The sequence below is a fragment of the Xenia sp. Carnegie-2017 genome, unplaced genomic scaffold (assembly GCF_021976095.1).
Source record: "Xenia sp. Carnegie-2017 unplaced genomic scaffold, XeniaSp_v1 HiC_scaffold_1, whole genome shotgun sequence".
Lineage (NCBI taxonomy): Eukaryota > Metazoa > Cnidaria > Anthozoa > Malacalcyonacea > Xeniidae > Xenia > Xenia sp. Carnegie-2017.
In genome coordinates this window covers 3,969,251-3,990,845 of record NW_025813402.1, presented here as the reverse complement: position 1 = coordinate 3,990,845, position 21,595 = coordinate 3,969,251, and the positions used below count along the sequence as shown (strand labels likewise).

Here is a 21,595-nt window from a genome sequence, read left to right as displayed (position 1 = left end):
ACTTTTCTGACCGTAAAGATATGTATTAATTACAATCATTGTACCAGCATAAATTACGAATGCAAGATGAAATGCCACCGCTGCTGCGACAAAAAATTGTCAAATGAATTTCCATTCTTTCCTTTGACGGAAGACTGTGATCATGCACTACTTCATTGTCTTGATGTAAGTAAAAGTCAATATTTTTTCTTAGAGTGTTCTTTGTTTCGATGTTTCCAATCTCTTATTGCACAAGAGCAATTGTGCACATCATTCGTTCGATTTCATTTCATTCCTTCTTGACTGTTTTTCTTTCAAATTTGTGCAATGACTTTTAAATTAAAGTATCAATCAATTTCACTTCATCTTCCTTACATTATTTAGCTATTTCAACTGCCTTTTCCTTTTACCAGCATTTATTCAGTTTAATTCCTAGTAAAAAAAGATATTTCATGTCAGTAACAGTCAACTTTTCAACAGTCATCCTTAATCTTTTTTAGTCACATTTTGGACCTTGTTACAATTATTTCAGAGTTTTCTTAACGAAAAGAAATTAAAGCATGACTGTGTTGCAGTTATTACTTCTGCAAATATGTAAGTTTTGACTGTTTCTAGTGCGCAATTGAAAGTGTTAAAAAGTACCAGATGTGTTCTTTGTGTGAGATCAGAGTCACTGAAGACAATGTCATGTACAAGGAATATCTGGAGGCATTGGAATTCCTCTTTCCAAATGAAGAGAATGAAGAAATACCGAGTAAAGAAACAACATACATGCTACAGACAGGCAATCTTTACATCACAACCATGTCTGGAGAATCACTGACTCTAACTTATTATCAAAATAAGAGAATTTCAGATCTGAAGAAAGAAGTGCAAAGTGGTCTCAAAACAGAGCCAGAAAAGCAGCGTCTACTTTATCAAAATAAAGAGCTCAAGGTTTGAGACCATTGAGGTTACAACACATATATTTTTGGAACAATTGTGGTACAGCACATATTTTTGTATATCAAATTTGATTTTTGCATATAAAGATTAGTTTAGCTTACATAACTAAAATGACTCCAATAGTGCAAAATAAAGTTGGGCAAAGTACCTCAAAAAAGCTTATGTTGTAACATCAATATTAGTAAAAATAGTATTTGTTCAAGGCACATATATTGCCATTATCTATGTGTATGTGAATCATATTGGTGGTTGAATTAATATTGTTCAAAGGAATTATTTCCAAGTAGCAAAAATATTATGTCATGGACTGACTCAATCATCATTTTCATCAAACTATCCAATGAATTTTACTTTTTATGCCATTTAGGTTTACAGTCCAGGTCATGGTGCAATGACATTAAAAGACTACAATATTCCACCAAACAGTACACTACATCTTATTGTTGTATTGTGTGCAGTACCTGATGATTTAGATGAAGTTGTCTTTGATTTTTGTTGGGGATTACCTTATGGAAGGTCACGTGATTATTTGGATGTTTCAGTGTTTGCATACAGTGGAACTAATGATCTTGGTACCATATACTATCGAAATCGTTCTTTGATGCAAGTCCCTGGAGTTGAGCATTCAGGTCCTGCATATATGGGTGTTGGTGAAGGACGTCAAAGAGTAAATGTAAACCTTCAGTCCATTCCTCAGCATATTGATAAAATAGTTTTCACACTCAGTGCTTGGGGTTCATCCAACATTTCAAAGTATCCATACTACAGGCTTAAGTTTTACGACAGGAAGTTTCCTGACCAACAACTATGTAATGATAAAGTTGATGCACATCTTCTCCACCACAGATCAATCATTATGTGCAGTCTCTAAAAAGAATGGCAGATGGGAGGTCATTGAGGTGAAACAGGGATCAGATGGATTTACAAGAAATTATTTCCCTTGAGATCAAAAATTGAATCATTGATTAGACTCAACCTTCTCTAAAGATACCAATAACCAGAACTGAAGTATTGTCATTCATAGCAAATAGAATATATAGCGTATGAAATAAATTGCCATCAAGTTATCAACCATATAAGTGATAAAACTTGTAAATCATTTTCTAATTGCACAGGAAATTATGTAATATAAAGTAAGTAAAATATACATCACCTGTAATTTCACCGAAATGTTATCTAAAATTAAATTTACACGATTTCTTCGAATTCGCTTTTAAAAGTTGCTTTGAAGAGATATTTCGGTCATTCGACATTCTCTTCTTGCCCAAGGTCCATTGCATTACAATCTTTTCTCTTCTGTAATTATTCAACCAATGAAAGTGGCTAAAACTGTTCAATCATTGGTTAATTATAGCCCCTGAAATTTTGTCCAGCCATTTCAATTCAATTCCAATATGTACGTGAAAAATCGAATTATCGAAATGGAGTTGCAGCAGGAAGATGTGGTCAATGCACATATCGATGATTTTTGATGATGTTTTAGATTAGAATTAATCCTTTTGCAGACAAACATTTTTAATGTACCAAATTCATGTGAACTCAACGTCGTTGAATAAAAAACAACGAAACTCGATGAAGAAAAATTATTAGGATTTCCGTGTTCATGTGAATTTGGTTACTAGCAATACATATGCAGTTTTCTAAAGTTACACGGCGTCTAAATTCTAGTAAGACAATAGACGCTCCGTATTTAGTAAACATTATTTAATCTAAACGTTTCGACAAGTGTTACATGTCATCATCAGTAGAAAAGCTAACATGAAAAGCTAAAAAGCTATCATTTCTTAAGGGTTAAAGTTATTGTCTTGTGTTTTACCAAAATACTCTTCATTTTTTGTAATGAAGAGTATCTTTCTGTGGCAGTCGTAATTTTTGCCTAAATTCTAGTTATTACAAAGAGTTGAGCAAGATAAACTTAACTTTATGGCGTAAATTTGTTTTACACAGCCACAGAACTCTTCAAAATTAAATAAGCAAAAATAAATGTAATGTAACGTTTATAGCTAATAATCAAAGTTAATCGTTATGTAACATAAAAAAAACCGTCGATGTTTCTCAACCGGATACTTAGCGAAGATCAAAATTCGTCGCAATCGACCGTTTGTTTCCTTTTCTTTTATTGGCTGCAGGCTGACTTTTTCTAAGATTTTGCACACCGCCTGTTTGTCCACTTTGTTCCTGAAAAAAGATGAGAAATATTAAAATAACTGATTTTGCAATCCTAAAAGGAACAGCATTCACTTAAAGCGTTTTCCCACCCAATAAGCATATATTGCTTTTCTGCGAAATATTTCCATCTTTATTTCAGATATTAATTTAGAAATGTCAAAAACTATCCATCACATTGGTCCTCGAGCCAGAGATTGCAATTTGATAGGATGACATACAAAATTGACAGAGAAAAGTATTGAAGAATCATAAAAAAGTTGCAAATTACAAGCGACATTTGCCAGTCACTGCTTATTGTACGTGTTTTTGCTGAGTGGCTTGTTTCTTTCAAAACAAGATTTTAAATAGTCTTACTACAAAGATATAATCGATGTAAATAGGTTTTTCGCTATTTGAAACAAACGTTCTTGCAGCTTGGCATCTTGTGAATACTACAAACAACTTAAACACCATACTATGCAGCATGGAGATTCGTTCGAATAAAAACTGGATCTTCCAAAAAGCACGCGTCACTCACGAGCGATGCGAGTTCTGATTATTAACGATACATAAATCAAACGTAGGCATATTTGACAAATAGATAACATTTAACTGTTGTCTGTTCACTTAAAGATACGCAAATATAACGTTATTTGTGACGAGAACAAAAAAAGTGGCCAGGAGACGCCGGGTCGTACAAAACAAAGTACAAACGAACGTTTGAAAACCGGGTATTTTCTTTTTCATCAAACAAGTCAACTGCTTCAACTAGCTCTTTTTAAAGGTCTTCCTTTGTTCATTCAGGGATAGATTCATGTCAATATTCAAATATTTTAGCCGTTTGTTTGTAATGTAAAAACAAAAAATTCCTATGACATCCGTGCGTCTGCTCGTTATTACATAAATACCTGTTGCATGTGCGGTGGCATATCTTTAGTTAATTTGTGCGTGAATACTCCCGAGTATTAATTCATCCCTTGTTGACATTCCTTCATTGATTTCAAAGATGAAGAACATGAGTAAAAAAGTAAAACATGAATATATTTACCTGTTGTAGACGTTTAATTATTGCCTTAATGTTCGCCAACACTAACTCCCTAGGAATGACATTTTCTTCTGGAACATCGCCTGGTGTCCACAATGACGGTTCTTGCAGACAACTACGTAAAGGTGTTTTGGCTTCAGGATGAAATTTTTCAGCTGACAGATAACGAAATGCAAAACGACGTAACACTTGAAGAAACTGTTTTGCTTTGATCGGCCCATTTCTGTGGTGGACTAAACTATTTAATTTTTCCTTTATGTCTACTTTCAAATCAGCTCGAAACTGTATTGGTAAACCTTCGATGGTACCATCGGCAAGCACGTCTTCTAACGCTTCATACAGAGCTGCAATATGAGTAAGATGAATGGATTTCTTGGGTTCAGGTAACAAGTCAACTGGGAACGGACGTGGAAGCTTATCTTTAAACGTGTCAGCGAATTCAACAAGTTCTATTTTTTGAATTTCTTCCGTGGATTTGGGATCAGAATGCAGTAAATATATGATAATCTCGATGTTTTGAAGTAAGTTACGTGCATCTTGTTTTCTGCGTTCTTTAAGTGTCTCTATTCCTTGATCAATACCTTCAGGAAGAGTTGGACTTTGTGGACACAACTCACGAATCTTCATTAGTACATTAGCACTGGAATGGAAGAGTTCAAGGGAAAATATGAATGTACTTGAAATATCTGTAAGATAAAGTTTTTCAAGGACCACTTCATTAGTCAAGATGTTTTCAATCTGCTCAAAGTCATAATCAATATCTTCTCCACAACCATACTCTGGATTCTGTGTGTACCTCAGGAATTTGTTTGACCATTCAATATTGATGATATCTTTTTCTTTAACTTCTTGTAGTGATATTGACATCACACCACAGCAGTTCTCGCTTTTTGTGAGGAAACTAACAGCTGGATGTTTCGTTCTCAATGAAGTGGCGATCATAGAGTCTAAAAAGCTGTTCTGCATTGACTGTAGAATTGTTATTGCTGTTTTCAAATACACACTCAAGTCGCCATCTAAAAGGCAGTAGCCAATGGGCTTATCTTCCCCAATATAAGGCATTTCTTGTTGATTCTCATCTAAGTGCTGATTCACGATCTTATGCATTTTGTTCCAAGCGACTTTAAAGTTTTGAAACATTGTTTTGCGTTCTTCTTTCTCTTTATTTCCTTCCTGTTGAAAAACACCATCAATCAAATCACTGATACTGCGGTTTTCCACTTCTTTTCTGCTGATGCGATTGGTCAATGTGGATATGACGTAACGTGTCCAGTTTAATAGTGGATACAAATTTGAAAGATAAGGAAGCTCGTCAAACCAAGACAACAAAACAGCTAGAACAGGATGCTCCTTGTTAAATTCTTTAGAAGAGTTGAAAAACATTGCTCGCAATTCTGCAAAGGACGGTTCTCTTGTGATACGAAACAATCTTTTCAATTTTCTATTTTGCTCATCAAAATTAGTCGGATATTGGTCAAGCTCTTGCATTTCATATTCAATCTTAGAAATCTTTAACTTTGCCTCAATTTTCAGTTCTTTGAGCGGTTTTGCTGATCCAAAGGCTTTAAAGAAGATTTCGCTCACTACTTCAATGAACTTGCTTTCCCACTGCATACATTCTGTGTTATTTATCAATGTATTTCCACCTTGAACAACTCCTTTAAGCAGTGGAGTTGATTCTTCAACTACTAAATGCATTACATCAATTGCAGTTTGTCTCTTACAAGACAGAATAGTCTGCAAACATTTTAGATCTTCGTTTATCTGATTAAGACAGGCATCTGCTAAACTTCCGTCTTCATTGTCAGGAAATAGAGTTTTGAATATCATCTCATTTGAAGATAGTCCAGCAGCAATTCCTCCATACAAACATGCGTTAACAATCAAATGTAACGCTCGATAGACAGATGGCTTCATATTCACAGTGCATGTTTCCCAATCTTTACTCTTGGAGTCGTCAAAATAGGTCCTGAGGGAATCACCATAGCCTTTAGTGTCGACTTCTTTACCACAATTGGGACATTTTTCCAACCGACCACGATATTGTAAGTGAAACTTACACAAGCAATTAACTGTTAAACCTTCATTACAATAACGGTATTGATCCAAAACTCGTTTATTTTCTTTACGCGTAAAAATACTGGTTGATTGATTTTTTTCCGGTTTCAAGACATACTCAAGCAGTGGAAAGCTGACTTCAAAACTACTATAAACAACACACACTATATGAAGAATCAACAAAGCCAAATCTATTTCCTCCACAGATGATTCAGCAGAAATTTGTAAGCCAGGATGTTCGAAATTTTCAATGCCAAGTAATCTGGACACTACATGCTTTAACAAAAGTGGGAACTTATCGATCATTATGTATAATTTTCTTGCCAACTTTTCGTTGTCATCACTCAAGTTACCCACTGTTCTTTCTACGTAGAAAACATTGATAATATTCCCTAAAAGTGCGACGCGATAACTGGGATTGTTCTCACATTTTTGTGCAACATCAGCCATTTTTTCATCATTTCCAAGTCTAAGCTGCAACAACGCTTCCTTTATTTCTTCGTATTTCTCCATCCTGACGGCAAAAGTATATTTCATCTTTTCGAAAATACAGTGGGGGTGGAAAATCTCCTTCAGCACGGGTAGCTTATTACTGGCACAACATAACTTTTTAAGATCATACATGGTCATGCCAGATGCATAAAGTCGTTTTAAAAAGAATGTTCGAATGGATAACCGTCTTTCATCATCACCTTCCAAAAGGGAATTAATTTCGCTCAGAATGATCGAGTATTTTGTTTCGCTCGTCAAGATTCTGAGGATATCGTGCTTTCTAGATAACATGGTATAGAAACCTCGAAGAAAGGCAATGGATGACAAAAATACAATACCATGCCCACAACCAGTAACGGCTCTTGTTGCCGACCGATAACAATTCATTAATTCTCTCTCACTGCTAAAATAGTTTTCGTCGAAGCGTTGAATGAACTGAATTAAATCACATATCATCACAACCAGATATGAGTCGTAACTAAGCGACTTGCTTTTTGTTTGCTCTATAAAAATCTTGTCGATATCTTTTAAATTAAACTGATTTTCTCCGACTTTTTGCTCAACAACGATATGAATATATATCCCAGGACAAAGAGCCTCTTCAATGTACAACAGGCGGTAAAGGACAGGAATCATTGTCAATATATCTTGATCATTCAGAGAAAAAATGTATTCAATAATTGGCCGTGATGATGTTCTTTCCATCTTAGCTTCAACGTGACGACTGTAATACTGAGACATAAATTTGCGAAAAATACTTTGATTTTTCTCGTCATCTCTCATAAGATGTTCCACATCATCCAACAATTTTTCTTTCATCACCAGAAGCGAGTCATTATCATCAAGGTATTCAGGATCGAGTTTTGTTCCTACTTCATTCAAAATATATAGTTTTTCCTTTGGAATTCCAGATTGCTGAACAACTTCTCCAAAATCTACACACAAACGCAAGAAATGATAAGCAGGTGCAACGTTGCAGACTTTTGATGAAAATGTCAACAACAACTTGGAATTTCTCATCCAGTTATCCAATCCACCATTTTTGTGTATTGACTTTTCCGAAGGAAACATGTACTCACAGATTGATGTCACCAAATATTCCTCAAAGTTTTCTTTCTTATTCGGTTCATTTTCTTGGTCATTCCCGTCATCAACTTCATCGTCTTTCTCGTCACTGGACAAGTCTTCGCTATCACTTCCGTCACTGTCATCACTACTGCTGCAACTCTTGTCGCTTTCATAAAAGAGATTTACACAGAACCTATCATCACGGAGATAATCAGGAGAAAGAATTTTTTCATTGCAATCAAGATAACTTTGCATCAATCCCTCAAAATATTTGAGAAAATCCAGATCAACAAAGCAACTGACAAGCTCCAAAAACCTGTTAATTTTTTCTCCAGATATCCAAAGAAACAAATGAAGCAAAGCATAAAGCTGAGTTGGATCTTTTTCGTCAAGAGGACACCAAGGTTTAGTAAAAGATAAGAAAGCACACAACATAACAGGTATCCTTATCTCGACATTTATCTTGTCATGAAAATTTGCTGATGTTATGTCAAACATGTCTGCCATATAAGAGCTTGCAAAGTATTCTGACAAAAGGATGATACAAGGAACATCTTTTTGCAGAGCATTTGAGTATTGTTCAAGTTCGTCTACCAGAGCTTCTTTCATCAAAATACCATTTTCCTCGTAGTTTTCCTCATTTTCCAATGCTTTAGCGTACTCTTTCATAATAAAACTTCGTGTTTCTTGTATTTTTTTAGCGATCACTTGACTAAACGGTACCTTCAAATTATGACGTAACCCAGTGATAGAATATGAATTGACTCCTTTGCATTCCGGAATCATTTTGAAATCAAAAATTGATTGATTCTTAAGGAGGTCACACCATAAAGCTTCGTACTCTAAAGCTTTTTCATTCAGTAAATGAGGTGGCCAGGAATTTTCGCTTTCCATAAAGTAAACTAACTTAGCTAATGGCTGACGTACAAGAAACAACAAATATTGTTCCATCGCTGCAGATACATTCCAAGAGTTGAAAAGAAGATCTACGTCACAAGCAACTTTCACTTGCCAATTCTCGTCTGTTATTGATGATTGTTCAATACAGTGCCTGCATTCCTTTATTACAAGATCACGAATAGTTTTGCTGACATTGTGTGATAAAAAAAGTTTCTTGGCAAATCTCAGCACACGTTCTTGCTGCCTTGCACTTTGTGAATACTTCAAACAGTTAAAACACCATAATATGCAGTTAACAGCGAATCCTCGAAATGACCAAACGGAGTTTGAAAGGAGATTGTCTACGTTTTGATCAAATATTTTATCCATCGGAATTGATGGTATTTCGAGTGTATCAAGGAAAACTTGCTTCCATCCACTAAGGAAATTTAACTGCCATCGTGGCGTGTTTTCATGAGATGCTCGACGCACGTGGACAATCATGCAGACGTGTTTTCTTTGCATGGTGGACTGAGCTTCCATAAATTTTTTAGTGAAGGCATTTCGTTTTTCTTCGACAATTGATCGAGTGAAAAGCATGTGTTCTGCGTCCAGTTCTGGTTTGCATTGAATGATTAAAAGCTCTTTCTCAGATTTAAAAAAAATATGTATTCTGTCTTCGAGTTGCTTACCAGACTTGTAGGCCCCAAGTCGCTCAAGTTGACACGACATTTCGTTCATACAACGACTGATATCTGTGTGCACTGTGGCATGTGTCATCAATAAAGTGATTGAGCAAGCTTCACTTTCCGCATCATTAACATGTTGCTTCACGATATGCGATATAAATGATGCAAGTCCGTTGTGGATTGGCTTCTCAAAATATTCATTCAACAAAATCTTTATTTCTCCTGGATCTTTGTTATATCGATCACTTTCACGCGTGCGTAAAACTCCATCAGGAGTTGCAATCCACATAAGATCATCTTTGCACTTCTTTATGATGACTTCCTTTGACTCTTCAAAATCATGACTATGATACAGAACCAATGATGGCAACGTGTCTTCATTAAAACCAATGAACACATCCTCTTCCTTGAACTTGTCTCTGAAACCTTCCACACTCGACATTTGCTGAACCCAAGACTCCAATTCTTTCATAATTTCCTGTTGGGTTTCATTTAACATATCTGAAAAACGAAGAAGTTGTTTTTCAAATCTGTTCAAAAATGGAGGATCGGAATAATCGACTTGATCTTGATCAATAAGGACGATGCAGCGAAATCCATCGTCTACATAGCACATGGGATTGCTGTTGGCACCAAGAGCAACTCGACAGTTTTTTCTTCCTCCAACAACAGAATAATTTTGATTCAACATGTCGTACAAACTTCCATATATACATTCAAGATCACGAAGAATGAGAATGCAATTACGTTCCATACAAAGTATGATTCGACTTAAAATTCTATAGTTGTAGTCATCGGATATATCTTCTTCAAAATTGCTGCCAAAAATTGTGATAGTTTCCTTTGTAGAGTAAGAAACATGTTGTTTTAGTATGCCAATAGCAGAATCACCATTCGAAATGAGCATAAGATGTCTTGCTTTCAGATCTTTAAGATTTTCTTCAATAAGTAGTCTAACTGGAATGTAACTTTCAGTTTTGCTGGCTGAAATTACAGTCTTCAATCTGTCATTGAAAACTTCTTTCACGACGCTGGATTCTTTAGGAATCCCCCCAAAATTTCGCTTCAGTGAAATATTGATATTTTTCATGTCACGACAATTTTCACCCCTCAGACTTTTCACAAGAGAGTAGTAGTCACGAAGACCGTGAAAATTAGAATGTGACTGAATGGCCCGATATTCGTAATAGGCTTCTGCAAGACAACAAAGAACATGTTCTGTAGATTTATCAATATCATCTTCTGATGTATTGTCACCTTGATAAAGAGAAATAGCTGTTTCACTGAGATCTTTTACGGAAGGTTCAGGTCGAGACAAATGGATTGCCCGGTTCATTTTTGCTGCATCTAAAGCCCAATTGGAAATACCGACAACTGCAACATCTGGTAACTCTCCCTTTCCTGGTTCAAGAATGCTGTGCAAAACTTTCAGAGGATTGTTCGGTGAATTTTCTGCCAATCCAACTTCATCCAATAAAACAACAGGTAATACATTATTAGAACTGTTGTGCTCTTTGTAATTTGAGGCCTTTTTAAAAATTTCTTCAATACCTTCAGATGTAGAAGACTCTGATCCTTGGTAAGAGACAACATAGAGATGACGTAGCGTTTTAAAGAATGCGTCTTTTGAATCTTTTCCACGAAGATTACTTCTAATCAATTGAATTGCTAATGACTTACTGCAACCTGGCTTTCCCACAACAAACACAGGAATACGATTGAGAATTGATACTAACATGACGAAAACGTTTTCACGAAGAGCTGCATTTCTTGCAGTTCCCTCTGGAAGCTCCATGCGTGAAAGATAATCCTCTTGCTCCATACGTATTATGGCTTTAAAACTTTTTTTATCTACGTTACGTGACGCAAGAGAAGGAATAAGGCTTCTTATGTATTCTTGGCGCAAGTCATTTGTTAACAACCTTGACATATAACAATGAGCAAGAGCAAGAACAATACTTTTTATTTCTGGATAACTATCGTACTTCATAGAACGATTTTTATATTTTTCCAAATGACCTGGAAAAGTTGGAGTTGATTTACCGTTTCTTTCTCTTTCTTCCATTAACATTTTTCGTGTCTTCAACGTATCAATAAACCACGACACAAGAAGAATGCAACGTCGAACATCACGTAAACTTACACAGAATGGATTCTTCTCAGCATGTCGTATAAAATTCTGAGATAAAGCAAGAAGCTCGGTTAAAACTTGCTGGTATTCTCCAAGAAATTTATTCACCATTCTTCCTATGTAAACCTTCTCATCTTGTGGCGTCAATGACCCATAATCCCAAACGTAATCAACCATGGATTCTGGCAAAGGATGAACACGATAAACTAATTTTGAATATTCATCATCAACCTTTTTACCTTCAAGGCCAGCCGTGGATGAGCTTTCTGGCGATCGTAGTTTGTAAGGATTACAAGCAGCAATGAAGATCAGTTTTCTGGAAATTGGATGCCCAAGTAAAGTATGATGACACATTATTTCATTGATCAATCCAAGATGGTGGCACGTATTGATTTCATCCAAGAATATCCATCTTTGACCAGTAGCGCTTTGGGCTTTATCGCTTTCCTTTTCAACAAATTCCCTTATTTCGTCGTCAGTGCGACCAGCATGGAAGTTATAGATCGAGAATGGAATACCACAAGTTGAAGCCAAATATTGAACAAGACTGGTTTTTCCACAACCAGTTTCACCCATGATAATGATCGGAATCTTAGCTCTAACACGAAGTATTATTAAAATCATCTTCAACATGTTGTCTGCCGTCAATGCATAACCTGAGAATTTAGATGCAACATTTCCCTGCGACGATCTCGTGCAGGCAATTTTCTCCAGCATTTTATGTAAATCCTCATGACTCAACTCTTTGAAATCGACAAGCTCTTTACTTTTTTCACCAACTATTTGACTTTTAAGTAATTCTCGAATGTTTGAAGGAACTTTGGATTTGTCACGATAGAATGCAGCAATTGTTTGAGAGTCAATATTTTGAAAAACAATTAACAGATGATTACTTTCTTCCCATTGAATCATTCCTTTCATTCTCTGAACAATGTTCTGAGCAGTTGATAAAGAGGAAGTGTTTTGGGCTTCGGTTGAGTCACATGTTGACAGAGATCTTGAAGCAAAATCTTTGGAGGTATGAAGCAAAATTTCAAAAAGATTTTTTCGCACACCAGAAGCATTATCCTCCAGCATTTCCTTCAAATTCTTTACCTCAAAAAATGTACTTTTGGAAAACTTTCGCAATTGATCAGCTAGAAAGCCTAAGAATGTATGTAACATAGAAAATGTCATGTCGCCGGTGGTTCCATAATGTTTGCGAAGTAACTCACGGCATCTATGTTCAAATAACGGTTTTACCTTGTCCGAACCAGCATAAAACACATCTGTGTTATCCAATTCATTTTTCTCAAACACATTAAGATATTGACATACGACCTGAATGTTGCTTAAGATGTTGCTGCTGACTTTTAAGTCATCGTAATTCTTCCAAGACAATTCAACCCGAGAAAAACAACGTGTAATCAACAAGCTCTCCGCCAATTGGTTATTCAAACAGTTTGAAATTTCAATGTAAACATGACTACCATGAAGAAAGTACATTTGCGTACCATATGACACTATACCCATGACAATCAACTGGAACAAAAATACATCCAACAAAACTGGATCATCAACTTTATCAATGTCAAAATGGAGACACTGGAAATCGGTTAAAGAAAGTTTCTTCAATCGCTCTATAATTTTGCTCTCATTTACTTGGCCGCTTATGGGAAAAGAAACGGCATTTATGCTTTTTTCAAGGGCATCGTTACGAATGTATTCCGTCTTTCCAAGTCCTTGTAATGTGGATGTTACACACTTCACATGCGGCCATTTGGATTTGAATCGACTAGCAATTTCAGGATACGACATGCCAGAGATATGATGTACAAACTTTGAAAATTCTTCAATTATATGATGATGTGCATCACATCTACAAATAATTGCCAGTAGATAATTTTGCTCACGATCTTCAAATTCTTTCTTTTTTATATAATCCACCAAGTTAAACTGAACTTCATTGGAGAGATGTTCGACGTTGGATAGACAGAATAAACTATTACAGGCTGGATTCTTGCTTTGATTGAAGCATCTGATGAGAAAAAGTTGCAGCTGTTCCCAAGGAGTGGCTTCATGGCAAAACAAAACTTGATGTGGTTCTGGAAAAGCATTTGTAGTATTTTCATATAAAGACAACATTACGTTAACCATCTTCACGCTGTCTTTTTCTAGAGCAACAATGTAGAGCTCGCCATTATGAACACACAAATTAGGTTGAGGGTGGTTGTCATCGGAGATTTTTCTTGACAATAATGGAGGGTGAAAATTAGAAAAAATCTCATCCAATACCTTGCCGATTGCAGTAATTACGTCGAATGGAGATGTATTTTCATTACGATGACAGCAATTCTGAAAAGCCATTAATCGTTCTGCATCGATATTTGGATCAACAAATTTTATCAAAGTAACGACGTTCTGGACATCATTTTCGCTTATATTTTCGCTTGAAATGAAATTGTAAAGCAAACTTAGTTGATCTGACCAAAAATAATTCAGAAAATAATGATTTTTTCGAGCTTCGCAAAGGCTTTTTTGCCAATCCTTGAAATCGTTAGAGAGCTGACTCTTTGTTTCTTCCAAGTCCTTTGTTCCTGACAACGATTCCCACTCGAGATCTTTTTGATATTTAACGTAACCAGATGACTGAAGATTGATGATTGCTTCTTCAATATCTGACAGCAGATTAACTTGCTTAATGAAAGCATGGAAATTAACTTCGTCTTTTGTTTTGCTCTCTGTCAGGTTTCCAGGAATTTGTTCTGAGCTTAAAATCAAATGAGCACGACTGCGTAGATCCTGAAGATCATCCATTGACTTCGTGATGGTTTCATCTATTTCTAGTCTATAACTCATGGTAATATGACAAGAGCCAGAACTATCTAATTTGATTTTAAAAACTCCGTTGGCCAGACAGTGTTTGATTATTCCTCTCGTCAATTCCTCACGATTGGCAACTTTTTGATACAATCCTCGCAGACTGTGAACATGTTCGCTGCATTGGCGAATCTTTCTGGCTATATTACCTTGTTTCTTACATTGTTCAACAAGAGTCATCAAGACAAGATTGGGATGGAAAGAGCATTTTTCAATAACGGGTACCAAGAAACCATGTACTTGAATAAGATCGGATACCAAGGAAGCCGAAACAGCTTCTTCAGAATGTTCTTCAACTGCATCAATGAGAACACGAATGTCGTCATTGACTATCTCGCGGATAAAACGAATAAGTTCTCGAGATTTTCCCAAAGCAATAATCATCTCGTCAGTTCTGTCAATATTATATTGAGAAATGATTTGTTCAACTTTTCCCATAGGCTCATGCAATTTCTCTATCATTATGCAAGATTCATCGCAATCGAAAGTATCAAGAAATTCCAACAGACTTTCAACATCTTCCCCTGTACTGGATTCATCAATTTCAAGTACACACAGGAAATCTTTGATATGTTTGGTTTGTTCTAAAACGCGAGGAAACGAAACGCAGTCCGTCGTGAGAGTTCGAACATGTGGTGGAATCTTGGATTGAAATTGGCGTTCCAAAAGGGATAATTCGTCGCCTAATTTTAATGGATTCAGACTTTCAAGAAGTCCTTTAAGATATCCGACTGATACACTTTCTGAATTACAGAGTATTTGCTGCCACTTGATTTCAAAAAGACGAATACCTTGTGTTGAAAGAACTTCAAAGAGAGAAAGTTGACACTCCCGATCAATTATATTTAGATATGCGTGATAAGGGAGAGGATTTTTTTGGAGATACGTTTTAGCAAATTTAGAAAACGAAACTGAATGCAGCAGCACTTTCAAAGACTCTAATTGTTGCAATAATGGCCCAAATGGTTCCAAAAACATGTTGCTGATTTTATTACATTTGGTCGATTTCAGATCATTCACTTCACTAATACCGTCTCTCAATGACCAACCAGGCAAAACTTCCACGGCAAAATTCTCTGCTTTCAGTAAAAGATCATACTTCGTGCGAAAATCATCAACAACCTCGCTAAGTTTTGATATTTTCAGCAAGTACTTACTTTGCACATCGCCTGAATTAAGACCACAAAAAATGCAAGATAATCGATCTTGATAAGTTTTAATTTTCTCAAAAAGCGACACTGTGATGTCTTCTTTCATGATGCAATCTTCTATAATCTTCCAAATCTTTCTCCAAGCTTGAAAAGAGCTCTTTGTACGAAAATCGTCTAGAAAGCAAACATATCAATAAGATATTTCTTTTTTTTCGCATCAAATGTCGCATGCACAACAGACCTATTACAACTAATTCAACCCAAATGTCACAAAATTGAAGTGCTTGCTCAATCATATCTTTACTTTCTTCTTTTGGAGGGTTAAGGACATTCAACGCACACTTCAATAGGCACTTCTCGTATCTAGAAAACGGAAAGTGATAAATTTATTTATGTTCATTCTTTCAGGTGACTCAACGGGATTTGTCACCTGAATTTTTCAGGTTCATGAGACAATTGCTTAAATTGTCCAGCTAAGTGCGAAGATCATATCTTCATTTAATTTCAAACACCGCACTGCATATAACAATCTTTCAAAAAATGTTACATCACAAACATACCCAGTGTGTTTCTTCATAGATGGTGCTTGACTATAACAGAAAATAAGACAACGATGACATGTGCATTAAGAAAATGAAAAACAAAATACCACTTCTGAAAGCACGATGCATCCTGTGTGGTATGTGCTGAAGTTATCACCATATTAACTAATGGATATCAATTTTGTATTTATTCTACATATTTCAATGTTTATTGTTTCAAACTGTTAAAATATTTCTATAGCTTTCATTAAAATTTGCTTTTTGCATTTTAAATGAGCCCATTGTTCCACAAACCTTGACAAATATTGTAAGACATAACCATTACGTCTTAAGAACTGCTCATTTTTCTTCATTGTGTCCTGAATAACATCCGCGATGAATTTTCTTATGCAAGGTTTAGTGATGTAAAGTTCTTTAGATTCTTCCAATAACACTTTTGGGTCTTCTTGTCGAAGATCTTTGACAAAAATTTGGAACAAACGTTCTTTGACATCATCAGCAGATGCAACATTACTACAAGAGATTATTTTTTCAACGTTTGACAATGTTGCTTTTACTTTTGTAAATTTTTCTCCGTTTGACTCAATCTTATAACGGATCCAATCCGCACAAAGAGAGGCTCGTTTCTCGAAAACAATTTTCTTCCATTTGTTGAGAATTTTTTTGTCGTTTAACACACGATGAAATAAGTCATCAAGATATGATGGTTGTATTTGAATTATCCGACCTAATACATCCTCCATGTGTTCATGGCTTAGATCAATAATCAAATTGCAAAGAGCATGCACATCTTCTTGTAATGGATCACGGACATAAATATAATTCAAAACACAAGCGTAATAGACGCCATGTAATTGTTGACGCATTTTTTCCGGAAATCTTTTGACGGCTGCAATTTTTTTTGCCAAGCTACCTTCAACGTTCTTTAACCTTTCAGAGTATACTTGAATAAAGAAACGCTCTTTATGATGCTGTGACAAAAAAAATCTGTGAACTTTATCTTGAAACATTTGAAACAACACTTCATCGTCAGGGGCAAACTGTAGAATACGTTTCAGATAACGTTCATAAACATTCACGTACAATGGCTCTACACTTTCTACATCATAAACCAGTAAAGGAAGTAGCTCTTTAAATTCTTCTTTGCTATAACTGTAATTGTCCATCTGTCTACACTTTAGTACGTATTCCATATCAAAAAACCATCCAAAGTATGCAGCTAAAGTAAGCCATCCTGGTTTGCTACATCCTTCGACAATTGTGCTGGCACTGTTTGCAAGCAGCTCAAAAAATTTATGGTGGAATTTGATTCGATTTTTGAAGAAGTATTCAAGATTATAAAGCAGTTTATCAAAACCAATCTTTGTGGTGTCGTCATGTGGCACGCTCAAGACGTCAACTTTTTTAATCTGGGCGACATAACCCAATAATGCACAGAGAAATAGAAGCTGCCATTTGTCAGTAGTTGATGTTGTGGCCTGTACTATCCACCGAATACATTCCTGGATCACATTGTCATTTGAGAAATCAAGCTTTAAATTGTCGTATATTTGATCAACACCTTTGTTTGAAATATCGGCTGCTAACAATAGCTGAGTAAGGGAATGTGACAACTCTCTCCAAATATTGGCATCGTAATCTGCACCATTGTCGTCTTTCTACGGCGGGAATAAAAACAAATAATAAAGAAATTATTAGACTTTGACCTCTCTTCCACTCATGTCCAAGAACATCATACGACATCATTATTATTTAGTAGAAATAGCATTACAGTGAATTAAGATTTACTGGTAGTGCTAGTAAAACATTTCGAGACGCACATAAAATAAAATAGAATTATATCATTGGGGGGAGGTGGGGGGTGGGGGGGAGAGATGGTTAAATTTTGCAATAAATACTGTAAATCATACTTATATATCAAAACTGTCACATTAAACATAAAATAACGACTTTATGACAGACTTCTGTGCTGCACACGTTCTAGAATCCTCGCCCAACGTTAGGATATTTTAAAAACTGTTCCACTAATTAATTAATTAATAATTATTTAGATAACAATTTATAGTCGGGTTACACTTCTTACTAGGAGATTTAACTACGGTTGAATAGAAACCAAAAAAGGTAAAGAAGCCATGTTTAAAATATTGACTGACAATTTGAGTAAACCACAAGGAAAAACGAAGCGTGAACGAACCCAAGGTTCGGTAGTAGAAATGTTAGACAATATAAAAGAAATAACAACTTATTATAACAGGTTACAACTTTTGTTTTTTTTTTATTCCTTCCACTTAAATGCTGTAACTGATATTAGAAAAACTAGTTAAACTGCTTCAGCCTTATCAAATAAATAACTGCTCTCTTAGCGATGTTTTGCTTCAGAACACTTTAGCTGAATTGTGATGCTGTATTTTTTATAGATTGTTGGAAACGTGAATGTGTACAGCAAGACATTTCCATGAAAAACTAAATCTGTTTCCTAAGATATTGCATTTACGCGCTCACAGATTGTTTCAACTCTTAAATGTTGTAGCTATATACCTAAGCAGTGTAGCTAGCAATAAATGAGTTTTGAGCAGAATATAAGGAGAACAGAAAAGCAGTTGTCATGTGATAAATTCAGGCTTATTTTTTTCTTTAAATTCTTGGTTCCAATAAAGTTGGTTAGATCGAATTCCACTGCAATCCATAAAGAAGAGAAAAACCAAGAGGACCGAATGCGCTTTTTTCGTGTGACCAAAACATTGCAAAGCGTAAAAGTACAAGAGCATTGCACATCACTTGGAACATTTTAGTTTATCATGACGAGAAACTACATTTGATACAATACATAAATGACACTTCTACAAAAGTGTCAAAAATGGAAATTGACAAGAAAGAAAAACATCCTTTATCATTTTTATAAATAATCTAAGAAAAATACGCAAAAGACAATAATCTTACCTTGGGATTCTTTGCAAGACTTTCGCCCTCTTCCATTTTATTTCCAGCAGCCACTTTACGTTTTTTGCTACTTGATTGACTTGCATTAACGTATGGTAAATTCTTTGAAGAGTGACCTGAGTCAAATTCACGATGAGTATCGTGTGCACCATGTGCATGTATTTCAGCTTCAGTGACCTGTAAATAATGTCAATATGATCAGTTAAGTTAATGATTTCTACGTCACTATCAACTCTCCAGTGTAAAGCTGTGCAGTTCCAGAAATTTCATCTGGGTTTCGGTTTCAGCTTTTTTTTTTGAGAAACAACCTCGGTTCGATTCGGAATAATGTATAACCATATGCTGCGTTGATTAATTTGAATGGACAGGAGGCAATGAAGTATTTCATTTTGCGGACATTTTAAAATTTTCGAAACATTTCTGCATGTAATAGGGTGGGCATTTGGCCGCCGTGAAACGGAATCGATGTATCGAACTAAAAAACGAACCTATATCGATTGTTAGGCCTAAAACATTTTCCATAAAAAAGAGGCGACAAAACAATCATATAAACGACAACCTTCAGACAGTTCTTCTACAAAAAAATATGCGCGATAACATAGTAAATGTTAGATAATGTAGGGAAAATGACATATACTGTAAACTCATAACTGATTTTCACAATAATACGTAAAAACTCCAATGTTCGGCTCATGTCTCATTGAAAGATTAGATAAATAATAGCTACCATTCAGAGGTCGTACCATATGTTTCTTTGCATGAATTGTGTCCTTATCTTGTTTATTTTTATCAGGAAATTTACGTTTTCTGCTTCCTGACGTAGTTGATTCATCAAAAATTTGCACTTCCGCCTGCATTGGCTAAAGCATAATGTAATCACGTTAGTTGTAGAACAAAATAATTTGTGGCAAAAAATTGCTTATAATTTGTAATTTCTCAACAATACTTCAAACAGTTCAAGTTAAAGATCTCAAATAAAGATGAAATGCTCAATTTCGAAGTCATAAGCTCAAACATTTAAGAAAATTCTCAAAATGCATTTTTTCTGCAGATATATACTCCACAATATTTAACAATCAAACCCGTTTTCCTATTTATTCAGTTAACAAGTGCTTACACGCTGTATAAGTAGTTTCTAAAGTTCATGCGACCATGCTGACAAACCTCACCTCAAAGGATGTTGTGTCCTTTTCATTTTGAGATACGCTCGAACACTGAACATTTATCACTATAGGATTGTTACTTGATAAATGAGTATCGCTTTCATCTTTTTCTTTGTTGGTTAAAAAATTTCTTTCGAAATTCCTTCCTTGTTCGGTTTGTCCAATATCTCTCTGTTTACGTTTCCTATTTCTCTTGTTCTTTTTCCTCCCTTTTGATGGCATTTTGTCGACACTGAAATGAATTTCGGTAATTATAACGTTAAGGGCTCTTTTCCACTCATCGCCAAATGCTCTCGCTGCAAGCTTGCGAGTCTGTTCGCGCGATCAAAAAATTTTGTTCAATTAATTTAACTATGCTGCAAGTCATAGTAAGCTCGCTGTAAGTAACTCGCAGGCACTCGCAGCTAGCTTGCGGTACGTTTTGCGATGAGTGGAAAAGAGCCTTAAGAAATGTCGGTAAATTCATATCCTTACGAGCAATTTGACATAAAAAACCAATGTCTAATACAACAACATGAAAAATGGATGGAATGAAAATGAAAATAATAAATCCATACACATTTAAAACCATACAACCGTTTACTTATTTCATGCGTTGTAAATATTTATGTGTATGTATGGTTTTAAATATCATTCTGTCTGAGGATGACTTTGAAATAAAAGTCGAAAATTTACAGTTTACTTCTCGTCTTGTTTTGATTCATATTTTGCAATCTCAAGATGTCTTGCTTCTTCGGAATTTGTTTTATATTATGCCTCACACTTCCACTCACCTCTAAGGCATTGAAACGCAACGTGCGCTGTATTGATATATCGTTGCTCAAAACACGCATTTATTTCCATAACATATATATACAGGGTTATCTTTCTTTTCGTCTTTCATTATATTTTATAATTTTTGCCGTGGGATTAAATCAACAATCGTCAACTTAAAATAATGCCGTGCCGTATCACGATATCACGATTGTGAACGTTATGGCAACAATAATCAACCATCATAAAGCAAGGACAAAGATACCAGACATGACATGAAAAATTCATTAAAAAATGAATTTTATATGCAAGAATGTGGAACCTTTATAACCAAGAACATACTTTGTCCTCACAATATATCTAAGATCTCACAATATATATATTAAGACAATAAAACCAAGTATTCGCTACTGAGTTACTTTTACAAAGCATGAAAAATTTAAACATAGCTTATAGAAGAAACAAGCAATCTTGTCTGACCACAAAAGGATGCAATATTATTACAAATTTAGAGATGATTTTCAGGGAAGTGGGCGAATTTTTACTTCAACTTAATCTTACCCAAGTTACATCGCGCGTTAAACTCCTCACTCAGTAGATCCCAAATGGCTTTCACGAAAAAATCAACATAATATGCAATATGTACTGCAGCTCATTTTAACAATTCACTGCTCACGCCACTCCTCCTTTGCAAAAAAATGCTTCACTGCGTGCGTCACAATGTCACAACTCCGAAACGCCTACGCCAGAAAT

At 35.4% G+C, this 21,595-nt stretch overlaps 2 protein-coding genes across 3 annotated transcripts; one reads left to right on the top strand and one right to left on the bottom strand.

Annotated features, from left to right (window-relative positions):
• Positions 1-22: 22 nt before the first annotated feature.
• LOC124448712 lies at positions 23-2,130 on the top strand. Its single transcript, XM_046999700.1, has 3 exons — positions 23-165; positions 595-915; positions 1,292-2,130. Exons 1-3 carry the CDS (start codon positions 67-69, stop codon positions 1,793-1,795), a joined length of 924 nt encoding a protein of 307 aa, XP_046855656.1. The 5' UTR covers positions 23-66; the 3' UTR covers positions 1,796-2,130.
• Positions 2,131-2,613: 483 nt separating this feature from the next.
• On the bottom strand, positions 2,614-21,571 carry LOC124447906. Of its 2 annotated transcripts, none has more exons than XM_046998936.1 (9): positions 21,404-21,571; positions 20,096-20,321; positions 19,670-19,786; positions 18,927-19,103; positions 16,281-17,644; positions 16,005-16,034; positions 15,686-15,807; positions 4,121-15,618; positions 2,614-3,102 (listed from the first exon to the last, which is right to left on the bottom strand). In XM_046998936.1, exons 2-9 carry the CDS (start codon positions 20,309-20,311, stop codon positions 2,992-2,994), a joined length of 13,635 nt encoding a protein of 4,544 aa, XP_046854892.1. In that variant the 5' UTR covers positions 20,312-20,321; positions 21,404-21,571; the 3' UTR covers positions 2,614-2,991. The 2 variants fall into 2 exon arrangements, with proteins under 2 accessions (XP_046854892.1, XP_046854956.1); XM_046999000.1 differs by lacking the exon at positions 21,404-21,571 and adding an exon at positions 20,863-21,393.
• Positions 21,572-21,595: the final 24 nt, after the last annotated feature.